Genomic DNA, 12,856 nt, shown 5'->3' with positions numbered 1-12,856 from the left:
CGCTCTAGATCAAGATAGACTTGGTACGCGAAGCTGTTTCCACGGACATGCGTTTGTGTTTATTCATAGGATTCTTTTACGCATTCGCTGCAGCGTTTTCAAGGCCTGTGCACTGACAGCTGCATTTACCTGTAACATTCTATTTCCCCGTCAATCAACGCCAACCTGGACACGTTTCATTCGCTCTCCATTAAAAAATCACACCAAGCGTATTTGTGTAATTCCTATTCTCAGTTGACCTACCGGATGACTAATCGCAAATACAAATTCACGTCTGTGGAAACAGGCCATTAGATATTTTAGCATGTGATATCAGCGATGAAGTGTTAATGATCAGAGTAAAGGAGGAGTAAACCTCTGGGCTAGCAAGTGCCCACTTTCTGCTGCATGATTTCTCAATGGATCAATGGCAGGAACATTCAGAGTGGGGTGTACATATAACTGTAGTCACTTTGACACGGATGGAGAAAAGATCTATCTTATAAGCGATATGCTGTTTACACCCTTTATTTACAGTGTAATACATTACTATATAACATAAACACTGGCAACAAAGCAAAATTACACCACTATTACATGTGTGAACAATAATTATGTTACAGTTTTCATGGATCAAAATATAGACTATGGATACAAGTAAAGTTTTACGGTAAATTTAAGGCCATGTCTGGTTGTAACATTCGTAGTATTAAACACAAGTCTCCTCATAACAGATAAAATTAAAAATATCACAAAATACACAACTCTTACAAAGAAAATGATCTATGCAAAAGCACTCTAAAAATCTCAGTGTTAAAGCTGTCAGGTAAAAATTGAGGTAAAACAATGCAAAAGGACTTTGGAAATTTACATTACATCAATTCAGTCACCACACAACATTTCTGAGGTGACATCCATCTTTAGGTAAAAATTACTGACGGAATGATTCTTCAAGACGGAATAGGTATGTGCATCAATGGTAAATGGTCCATCAGCCATGTTAAGATATTCCTGGGATATCAGATTAGAAAATTCACAACACACATTTTAACCACATGGATACTTAAAACTGAGGGAGCATAAAAGGCTAAATCATACACATGTGATATAAGTATATAAAACTGGTATGTAAATTAATGCACCAACAAAAACAATATGCAACACTTTAAGGCAAACAGCTTTTCACAAAAAGTTGTTGTCACTAGACTTCGCTGTGAAAATAATTTGCTTAATATTTTTAATATAAATCCTTACATCTGTCATGTGTGACATTGTATGGAAAATGTCCATTGCCTTCTCCTTTTGTTTTTAAAACGTTATTAGCAGTAACAATCAATAGCAGTAACAGTCGTTCATGTACATGTTTTTGAGACATAATTTGCGGTCAGATAAAGGATCAACACCACTTTCAAATCACTTAAGAAAATCCAAGGGGAACAAGACATGGTGTATTGAGCAAATTATAGACAGTCCATATTTATACAGTTTGTTTCTGGCCAAAAATAAACTACACCATGTTTACAGCCACACATAATAGCAGAAAAATGTAACACAATCATCAGAAGGTATTTAATTTGGTTCCATTTCAGATCAAAAATGCAGTTCGCCTTTAATAACTTAATCTTAATTTTTAGTGTCCACAAATATTTACTTAATCACCAATAACACACATCAGTCATCAAATAAGTTTGAAAAAAGCTATGGATTCTTCAATCTGTAATGAGTAAGTTTGAAAAACTAAACAACATTACCTTTTATTACATTTTTAGTGTGTAAAAATGTTTATTTTATCACCAATTAAACTTATTAAAAACATATTCACAATATGTGTGAACACAATATTAAATCACAGATATGACCTTATTCTGCAAAAAAAAAATAAAATTTTGGATTTTCATTAACTGTGAAAGCTGGTTTATTATGACTGACTCAGTCAAAGTCGAGGTTATGCAGAATAACCCCAACATAGACTCCAACGATAATGGCCACCAAGATGATGCTGGCAATGCCGATGCCAATGCTGACATTAATCATCTGCTTGGCGGAGCGGGCTTGAGAGTGGGCAGTAGTCATATCACCACGGGCAACTGAAGACCGCGCCTGCAAAACACAATAAACTGATAAAACATGCATACCGGTTACCTAAATGCTGACATCAATCAGGCCATCAGTTAACATGTTTGAGCTATATAATATATATAGCCTAGCAATTCTCCTAAAAAGAGCCTTTTTTTATATTTCTCTTGATGTTATCTTCTTTAAAATCACTTTCATTAACCAGAAAAACACAATTCTGTACTGGCTTTACCTCAAAAAAGAATTTTTAATGATGGCCCCATCTAGTCATGCTTTCCATAACTAAAAAATAACATGTTCAATATTTAAACAGACAAACATCCAACTCTCACAACAATGTCAACAAATATTTATTCATTCATCTTTTGGAGATTAAGGCTGTACTCCAGGATGTTTTTCACTGGTACAAAAGTGGTCAGCCTTATTGGTGGATAAATCTTCAAACTATGGCTGCAGCCAAACCAGCGAGAACAAGATTCAAGCCCATGATGACTTAACTTGTCAGGGGTTGAACGACTGTTGTGATTGTAATGTTAATAAGCCAGCAGAGGATCCTGTCTGTGATTGATAAGCTGGAATGTTCTTCACAGAGAGTGGCTTGTAACTGTGATTGATAAGCTGGAATGTTCTTCACAGAGAGTAGCTTGTAACTGTGATTGATAAGCTGGAATGTTCTTCACAGAGAGTAGCTTGTAACTGTGATTGATAAGCTGGAATGTTCTTCACAGAGAGTAGCTTGTAACCACAAACTCAGCATGACTTACCTCACATCGTTAGGACTGGACACTTTAGCTTCTATTTTGCTATTGTAAAGAGTACTGTACTTCATCTAAATTTTACCATTTTTCAAGGGACACTTTTTCATTCATTGTTATTGATTCATCCAACTTACAGATCCATTCAAGGGATTTTTGCTAAGTTTCTAGCACTACTTTTTTGTCAGAAAATACTGAAGTGTTGGCATCAAAATATCATTTACATGTATAAGCTCCTGGAAGTTTACTTTTAGGTACCAAACATTAGTATTTCTTGTGATGGCAGAACAGATTCTTCAAAACTTATCAGGGGCTATAGACAATTATCTGCTTGTCTCAGTGGATTCTTTCAAACCAATATGATATAAAAGGGCCTCATGTTCTACATTTGTAAAACCACTTTTATTGGCCATGGAGCCATCCTTGTTACAATAAACTCTCCTAATCAATGTGCATGAGAATATTCACAAAGTTATCCTACGGGTAGCAAACCTGTGACCAACAAGCCAATTCCTTTGATTTGAGAAACAAGTAAAATTGATATCTAAGTGGGTTATTCCTTTTGAGAGGACATTTTGATTCATAACAATCAAACTTTAATGCCAAAAAATAGAATTTATGTCCATCAGATTTTTACTCATTAAGCTTTCAAGCTGAAAGACAGAAGCTGATTGTTTTCGTACAACCAGCTGTTTTTCTTTTCAGAAGATTGCTTTCACGGTTTTTCAAGAAAACTGGAAATCACAGATGTTATGGACGGATCATTACTAAATGGTCTGTTAAATAGATGCAATATTGGACACATAAGAATTTCCAGAAAACGTTTCTTCTTCAGAACAGCTTAGCAGACTGTATTGAAACTTGATATGCACATCTAATGGGGCTAAATACTAGTAGTTTGAAAAATTTATTCACATGGGTTCGAAACTGCAGAAGCTTGCTATTGGTTGATTATATCACAGGATGACCCGATTTTCACTGGTGAAACAAAAATTACGCAGTTCGATGTATTTTGGCCTGCTGAAGACAAATCCCGTTATACTTTTTCCCTACGATGTACAGTTTTCCTGTATATTGTAATTAAAGCTTGAAACATGCTATTTTTTTTATTTTAGAAGGTCGTTTTTGCATTTTTTTGTAGGTCACGTGACCAGAAACCATTGCCTGTACAATGTTGAAAGTTGAAAGCAGGTAACAGCGAAGAACCACATATTGTCTTTCTTTCACCTGAAAATTGTGCAGCTTCCATAATGAGCTCACAGAATACGTCAGTTCCAAGTTAGCACAGATTACCATTACTAGAGACATATACATTTTATATGATTTCATGAAATGCTCTAAGGCATTTGCTAATACATATTGTGATCAGCTTAAGGAATAAGCAAACACAATTTTGACTTGATAGCACAAGTTTTATGATTGCAAGGGTTTAGACTGTTGTTGTTGTTTAAATAGACACCTAGTTTGCCTCTACATGAACCTTCACACCAAACATAAAATTTGCGTTCATGTCAATCCCACAGATGTGGAGACACTTTGATGGATGAACATCTTGATACCCTAGTCCTAATGGAATAATATGCCACTGAGATATTACACGATTTACATTTTTTTACTATTCTTTCAATAGCGAGTCTTTCCATACTGAACTGATTTCTGTAATACTTACATCACTAGCCTTCATGATGGCCAATATTCCAGTAGGCCAGAAACAGCAAAGTGTGACAAACACAGCCAGGCAGAAGTGGTCTGGAGGGGCAGCCTGTGTCTGCTAAAAACAGCCATCATACAACACAGTCATATTTATTGTTATGTTATCACCCATCAACATCACCCTCGTGTAACAAATGTGTTACAAACCCTATGTAAAATACTGGCCCATTGCACATACAGCATACTACATAACAACACATCCATATTTATTGTATTGAATGAAGGTCGTCCCTTTAAACATTCCACTAGTGTTGAAAATATGTAAATAAACCCTGTACAAAAGGCATGGTCCAGTTTCACAAAGATGCCGTACATGTACGATAATCGCACATATAGGACAATGGTGCGGTAATAGTGGCGTACAAAATATCGTAAAAATTGGGCCCTGATTCAATAAGGACATCAGGGAATACAGCATATTACATGTACATACATGTAATACCATGACAGGTGTGGTTGTAAGTCCTTCCTCAACCGTTGCATACAGAAATAAGGATGCATTTATTCACTGTGACTAAAATATGCCAAGCTCAAAAACTTATTTTGTCGCTGCACCATATGCTTATAACCAGGGAAAGTGGTGCTCATAAGGCTAAATTGACTAACCTCGGTTATTTTTTTATTTACTTGATAGACGCTTAAAGCCATACTAAAAAAATGTTCACTTACACGATGGCGCTCAGTTTTATGAGTAGAGGAAACCAGAATGCCCGACGTAAACCACCGACCTTTGTAAAGTTACTGGTTATAAAAGGCTGTACGTACCATGACCCCTGGCTGTACCACCGTGTTGTATCCAGCTGTGGTGTACGCTGCTGTGGTGTATCCATATTGCTGCCCATAGCCCTGGGGTGCAGGGGGATATCCTGGAGGGGCTGATGGGCCTGAATATCCCTGACCCGAATATCCCTGACCCGAATATCCCTGACCTGGAGTAGAATACCCAGGGGGCAATTGTGATGGGGTTCCCTGATCATCCCCTTTGTAACCAGTTTCTGTGCCATATGGCGGCGGCTGATCTGGATAAACACAAACAAAAAGTTTCTTGTAGAATCAAATGTGAACTGCAAACTGTTTCTGATATAAAAACAAAAGTTATCAGAGTAAATATATAGTCTGTATTTTGTATACCAGTTTAATTCTATTAGTAGCTTATGTTTGGATAGAAATAAATTGCATAAATCTGTAGTCTGTAATTTCTTCTAAATGCAATGGCTTGTTCCCCTTGGATTTTGAAATGTTTTCATGTCAAAACAGCCATGGTTCATTCATCTGACTGTCACTGACGTCACAAAAACTGTTACATTTTTACACACATGAATGGAAAGGACTGCCAATGATATTGTGACGTTTCAAAAACAAAGAAAGATAAGCAGTTGTACATGTATTTTTTCAAGAATTGAAAATGTCAGAGTTCACCTTTAAGTTCACTGTTTAGACCAATAACTTCGGAGGACACCAACAGCTCTCCATAATGGTAAGTCAGTCTGACAAAGTAAACAATTTAATATATGGCTGAAGTTCTCTGACTTTTAAAGACCTTCCACTTCGCTTTCTCACACGTGTGGATTTCAGTTGTTGTTTAAAGTATTTCAGGATACATTCTTACTTGGAAAATAATTGTCAGTCAAATGGAATCTGTCACTGTTAAAACGTCTACTTTTACCCTGTTCAAACAGGCAAAGTTAAGCTGGTTTAACTTGCAAAAGTGGCCTTCAGCCAGTTTGATGTCGCCCATGTGCACAACGCAAAGTGAGGACATTTAATCCGGTTTATTTGCCCCAGCTAGCGACGTGGCTTTAAGCCAGTATCCAGGCTTGAACCGGTTCATCTGTGTCGTGTGAAACGTAACTGGATTAAATCCCCCTGATACGTGGAGGTCAGGATGACGTAATTACGGATTAAATGTGACCGTGTGAACGGGCAATTCCATAAACTGGCTTAAAACCCGCTTGGCCACATGGTTGTGTGAAAGCACGCATTTTTACAACTGGCATGGATTTAAACCAGCTCAGATTTTATCCGGTTTAAATTTTGTTCGTGTGTACAGGGTGTATGTTTTTATGCATTTGGACAATCATCTCATATGATCTTAGCAAAAGAGTCTTTTACAACCCATGTATATAGGCTGACATGCGAATGTATGTTTCATAGTTTTACTACTGCAGCATCTTACTTAAAAGCAGGGCACATACTCCTTACAGCCCATGCACCTCTCTCTAATGCTTTACATCACTGCCACCATTAGCAAATTTTGTACAGATATCTTGAACAATGCCAAGGTCACTAGGGTCACAATGATGAGGCAGGAAGTGATGTCAGAAAACACAAGAACCATCTCAACCTTTGGTTTTATTGATACTTTATACTCATGCATTCTATAAAATATGTACAAGGTGATTCTAACCAGTACCTGCAACAATTTTATTGATAAATCATTAAATGCTGATTACAGAGATCCGTGCAAGGGCTGTGATGAGCCAAACAACACAGGCTCCAAAGGTCAAGCTTGTCTTGGGGTGGCAGTAATGTAAAGAAGAGAGCGTAGAGAGTGGCCGCTGTAAAGAATGAGCTCGGGACCTTGCTGGTCTATGGTGCCACTCTAGTTACAGACGACAGGCCTTTGAGTAGTGAGATCACGTGTTTGAATCTACCTATTTGCACTTCCTACTCTGTCTCAGTGGTTTTAAATCACAAAAACATTTATCGAGCAATTGAAATGTGGTGGTTTTCACAAGTCTCTGCTTAGTTTCCTCATATAGGTAGACGTCTGTCTGAATGAATTGGAAAATTAAAAAATGTAATGTGTACCTGACACATAGATTGGTGAGCTACCCTTGAACAATGGAGTCTAACCAGCAGGTTAATGAACAAAAATTTGCAGCCCAACTTTCAAGATAGACCTCTAGCCGTGAACACAATAGACTGCAGTGAAAGGCAGCCATACTCCTCAACAAATACACAACGTTCACATCCAACTTTTTCTTCATAAAAATACTTTTAATGGACAGTGACTTCAACACAAGCCCATATAAAAAAAACCCTATCTTACTGTGCAATGGTAACCTTAAGATGATAAAACAAGTCACTGTTTGGTACTCAGCATGCACAGATTGATATAGTACATGCTGTAAATGGCCATCACACCTTTGCAATGTAACCTCATTTCCACAATATCACATTCAGGTACCATACATACACTTGTACATATACAGTGTAGGCCAAGTACATGTACAGTTTATTTAAATGGATTTCTAATGCTACACCTAAGTCAACTTTAGGTCCACAAACTGGCAAGTTTGTTAACAGTTTGTTGACAATTTGTTGCCAGAATGTTCCATTGTAACAGGACCCCATTAACCTATTAACTAGACACCTATACATAATGTTTTCAGAATGCTATATGAAATATCTATATAATTCATGTCCTATGTGCTATTGGTGGTATAAACATTGTTCAGCTGCTTGAGCTTTTGGAAAAATGCCCATTAAACATAGCAAATATTTGTTCATAGATGGACAGCATTATACATGTAAATATATGTATACTCATCCACAATAAAAGACCACCCCCCATCAACACACACACCAGATGACGTCATCACTATACACTCTGCATTATGGTCTTTACATAAGGTCAGATGTGTACACATGATAGTGCTCGGTGTGGTATTATAGTGTCCAGCAAACATGTACGATCCAGACAGCAATGACCAAGAAGTGGACACCAGGGACTGGACATGCTACATATCAGCAATGAGCGCCCAGCGTGCAACTCTAATTAGTATTCACTATCTACATAGATGTACAATTGTCCATTTTGGGGGAATTCATAAAGACTTTTCAAGGTTTGTTCACTTAAAACGCGATTATGTTTTACACGGAGGTTAAAACAACAAGTGTCCGTGGATGGCCTTAAGATAAATGCCAGACGTGTATTTGTTTGGTACTACACTATAACATAATAAGTGAAAGTCGAACGTAATTATAATACTAAAAGATTAAAATATATAGCCAAGCTTGCAGGGAAAACAGTTTTATATCTGAAACATTTGGTTAGCAATTCATGTGAAGCGAAATCCTGCTATTCAACGTGATTTACTATTGATCCAAATGGAAAATCAGATGCCACGGTGTGTATTTGAATCGTTGGTCAATGCGAATTCGCTAGACTATTTTGCTAAAAATACATCGGCCTCCTCTTGAGCCAACTCCCAAACTGCCAGAGCATCCATGTCAGCATTGTCCTGTATGACACTGACAGTGATTCTCCACGTAAAGTACTTAATCAAAAAGATAAACATACCCCTCATTGACGAGTTGAAAACTTTCTTGTTATTTAGATGGTTTAGTCGTGTGTTTTCAAACGATATTTCATGAATTGCTGACTAAGTTTAAGTAGGTGTTAGTCCGATGTTTAGTACTTTTACATGCATGTTAGTGTTAAAACACCAGTATGAATTCTATGTTTAAAGGTCAATAACTCTGGCAATGATATGCGGGGCAACCCACATAATAGTAACATATGCAAATCCTCACATTGTATATGTAGTGCCTACAAAGTTTCACAATAATCCAATCATTACTGTAGTAGAAGTGTTCACAAGGGCTTCTTCATCTATGAATCACCTTTATGTTCAAAGGGAAATAACTTGGGGGTGGGGTATGGGATAAAAAAACATGTTTTACCCCGCTGTGAGTTGCAGGTCATGTGCAAATTTACATATTAAATAGAGATAACCTTTCAAACAATATCACATGTGCCAAGCAACACACCGGCTGGTATGTTTTCCTCCCCCAAACAATATCACTGTCATAGACATCATACATATGCAGCTGTGAAGCATCAAGGTCAACAGCAATGGCGTAAGCTTGCCACTGATTAGACTAAAATTGATGATCTCTGCTGAGGGAGTGAAAAAGAACAGCAAGAAAAAGCTGCATGAAATATTCCTTTTTGCCCAATTTCCTTCATTTTTTAGAGTGGAATAGACTAAAGCACTTTTGTCTAAGTGTCTGTTGTCTAACCATATACCACTGAACTTTGTTTTGTACCGAAACATTTGAGAAGATTCTGCGCATTCTGAGGGTTTGACTGGGAAACAAGGTTCAGCAGTACCTGGTTACACCACAAAAACTGCTCCTGTTGTGACATGTGTTAAACATTTAAACCACCAAACAACAAGAGATAATCAATACAAACAATAGTCCGAGTACGCTGACTACTTGGTTAAATCCATATCACAACATCTCCCGTTCCAATCGCCACACACAATTTTGTTATGGTAATTAGTCGAAAACAGTAATGCCTCTCGCTAATTGGCCTCGACTTGATCAGCTAAAGATATCTGTAGTGCAAATCACAATGCAATTGTTCTTCACCACAAAGAAAATGAAGAAGTTGAACTGCCAAGCTTATGGCATATCAAAATATTTCCCAACCTACCAGTCACTCAGTGTAGTTGGACTACTCAAACAGGAAATAAAACACAATGGCAGTACATCCATACCAACACTACAGTTCTGCAAGCAGACCATAGTAAATTAAGAATTTTACAAAAAGCTGTCGTTATATCTAACTACATTTATATGTACGTCATGTGTGATAGACTAGTTAAAGTTACACGTGCAGTGCCCATTTACAAATATTGCGGATGCTTTAGATTTTAAAAACCCGGCAGAGCCCTGAGAAAACCCACGACCATCCACAGGTTGCTGGCAGACCTTCCCACTTAAGGCCACATAGGAAGATGCCTTCAATGAACTTTTTACTATTTAATTCGTCATTAATTACAGGATACTCTCTTTCAAGCCACTGCTCATAATGAATCAACTTCACAAGCAATGATTTGTATGGAGTACATCATCATCTTATTAAAATGCATGGGAATCCTGATCTATGTTCGACCTGTCTGATTTACCAGCCACATTGCACAGTATGCTGACATATGTCTACACTGTTGTGTAAGGGCACAGGGGCCTCCACTATTTCAAAGTTACGATTTCTTCAGGTTTGATCACATAAATGTTATATTTATCATTCACACTTTTTTTTTTTTTTGAATTGTTTTTCTTCAGGCATTTATAACTTGGGCTTTTTGCAGCAGTATTTCGGACGTCATCAGCAGCTGTAAATACAATCCGACATGCAGGTCTATACATACACAGCAGCTGGGAATACAGCAACTCCGTAAAAATAGCTGATTTATGTCCTGACCACGCCCTAGTTCCACTTAAACCAGAAGCGGCAAAGATTGCTTCACCCAAACCTGCTCTGATTCAAAATCACATGTTTATACGCCAGAAACTTGACTCTAATCATGTGATTATTTTCTATCAAACAGTTTTTACTGTGTTTATATACATATATAAATGGACATTACAAAGTGTTATCTCCAACAAATTGGACAACCCTCAATGATAAACCTGAACGAAAGTTTCTGATGTGAAATTTGAATGAATACTTCGTGATTTGTCTACAAAATCAAAATACTGGCTCCGGTTTTGCGATTTTAGAGACTGGTTGTCGTTGATACTGGGTATTGCGAAATGGCTATGTGAATATATCGATCTTTCTTGCACTAGAAGTTCGACAGCTAGGAGTTAACCGCTTTAGGCTACATTGTCATTGACAAATAACTTCGATTGCGTACCCAACGTCGGCATCGACCATTTATCCATAGCTGATCATTCTTTTTGTTACACATCAACTCACCTCCAGTTTTCTCAGACATTTCAAACGATGACAAACACAACAAATAAGAAACACACAATATTCAGTTCAGGCCAAAGTGTCCGACCCTTCTTCTGACGTCGTCCTTCTCTCAGGTTTACCAATATGTAGGTCAGAAGATAGTCACATCCTGTTTAATGAAAGGCCGCTGTACGTCATGGCAATCTCCATTCCGGGTCGACTAAAGTTACTTCCCCTTAATACGTTCCTCAAATGACATGCAACTTCAGGGGCTGCACATCTGTTCACAGTTTTGCAGTGACGTCATAGCTGCTCTGAGCCAATCATCAGCACACTCTTTCTTCTCGTGACTATAGTGCACTGGAGGTGAGAAGAAAGCGAATTTAGCCCAGGTGAGATAGGCATTGAAGACCATTTTAGCATAAAAAAATTAAAAAAAACGAAAAATATCACGTTTAAGCATCAGTTAGAAATTCAAAATGTAGGCCTACCTGGCCTTTAGAGATGATAGTTTCATTGTCCTGTACTACTTTAAATTTTAAGAATCCACAGAATTCACGATTTCGCCCATTTAGCTCAATGCTATTTATCACTATCTCCTGCCCTTTTTGAGGAACCCGGATGCTCGAAACTTTGTCCATTTTTTTTATAACTGATGTGTGATTTACACTTGTATCACACGATCATGAGTGATGAGAACAATCACACCTAGCCAGTAAGCCAGTACAATCTTTAACACCACAGAATCATTTGAAGTTAGCGCTTCACTCAGGAAGGTGTGAAACATTTGATGAAGGCATGGAGCTAAAATATGATGAAGATAACATGCGTGTGACGTATAAATGTTCATGGTAACATATATTAAGATATCATTAAAATTACTATAATATAATCCCCCCCCCCCCCAATGGCGGAGTATTATATAATTACTAAAATAAAAATAATCTCAAGCGGAGTCTGTAGGTCGACAATCACAAACGCAAATATACATCATTTCAGACGCATGGATGAATAATTATGGGTTTTTTTTTATCCACTTCTATATTGTTTTACAATATGGGTACAATATAGGCCCTCACTGGAACCTAGTTTAGTTACATCTAAATTTTAGTTTAATCTAAATACTTGTTGAGGTCATTTCTCGAAAGATCTCAAAACGTCAAACATTTTATCACCTGCTACTGGTACCATTTTCGTGCCTGATGGGTCATAAAACTTATTTCTTCTTCAAATATATATAAATATATGTAATTATAGAATTCTGTTTATAGATAAGCTGGAAAAAGCTAAAGCTCAAGGGTACGTGTAGGATTCGCTGTCAGAATGACGCGAGATTAAGGTTACATAAGCGAAATAGTATGAAAACATTTAAAAACAGCAAAAAATTTAAAACAGTATGCCTGATGGAAATGCACATGTCTACAATGGTTGCTATGACATCTGTCACGTACTGATTTTGTTGCTGAATGTTTTAACATTATTCATTTCAAAATTTCACATAGATGGCACTGAAATATTCACGAAAAGTGTCACTAAGGCATTGTATGTGAGTGGAATACATAGCTCACATTTACAAGATTTTGAATAGTTGTGTATTTAAGCTGATTGTCGTTTCTTCTGGCCCTTCTATATCATCTGG

At 37.2% G+C, this 12,856-nt stretch overlaps 1 protein-coding gene across 1 annotated transcript; it reads right to left on the bottom strand.

Annotated features, from left to right (window-relative positions):
• Positions 1 to 479: 479 nt before the first annotated feature.
• Positions 480 to 11,562, bottom strand: LOC135466445 (proline-rich transmembrane protein 1-like). Its single transcript, XM_064743918.1, has 4 exons — positions 11,239 to 11,562; positions 5,289 to 5,542; positions 4,480 to 4,581; positions 480 to 2,079 (listed from the first exon to the last, which is right to left on the bottom strand). The coding sequence occupies exons 1-4, from the start codon at positions 11,255 to 11,257 to the stop codon at positions 1,909 to 1,911; spliced, it is 546 nt and encodes a 181-aa protein (XP_064599988.1). The 5' UTR covers positions 11,258 to 11,562; the 3' UTR covers positions 480 to 1,908.
• Between the last annotated feature and the right edge of the window lie 1,294 nt (positions 11,563 to 12,856).

The sequence above is a fragment of the Liolophura sinensis genome, chromosome 6 (assembly GCF_032854445.1).
Source record: "Liolophura sinensis isolate JHLJ2023 chromosome 6, CUHK_Ljap_v2, whole genome shotgun sequence".
Taxonomy (NCBI): domain Eukaryota; kingdom Metazoa; phylum Mollusca; class Polyplacophora; order Chitonida; family Chitonidae; genus Liolophura; species Liolophura sinensis.
This window is presented reverse-complemented; position numbering and strand designations above follow the sequence as displayed.

Excerpts from the sequence above, each read along its gene's own strand:
- LOC135466445 (XM_064743918.1), bottom strand. Across the intron at positions 4,582-5,288 it reads TGGTACAGCCAGGGGTCATG|CAGACACAGGCTGCCCCTCC; the intron begins GTACGTACAGCC and ends GGCTGTTTTTAG. Across the intron at positions 2,080-4,479 it reads CCATCATGAAGGCTAGTGAT|GCGCGGTCTTCAGTTGCCCG; the intron begins GTAAGTATTACA and ends TGTGTTTTGCAG.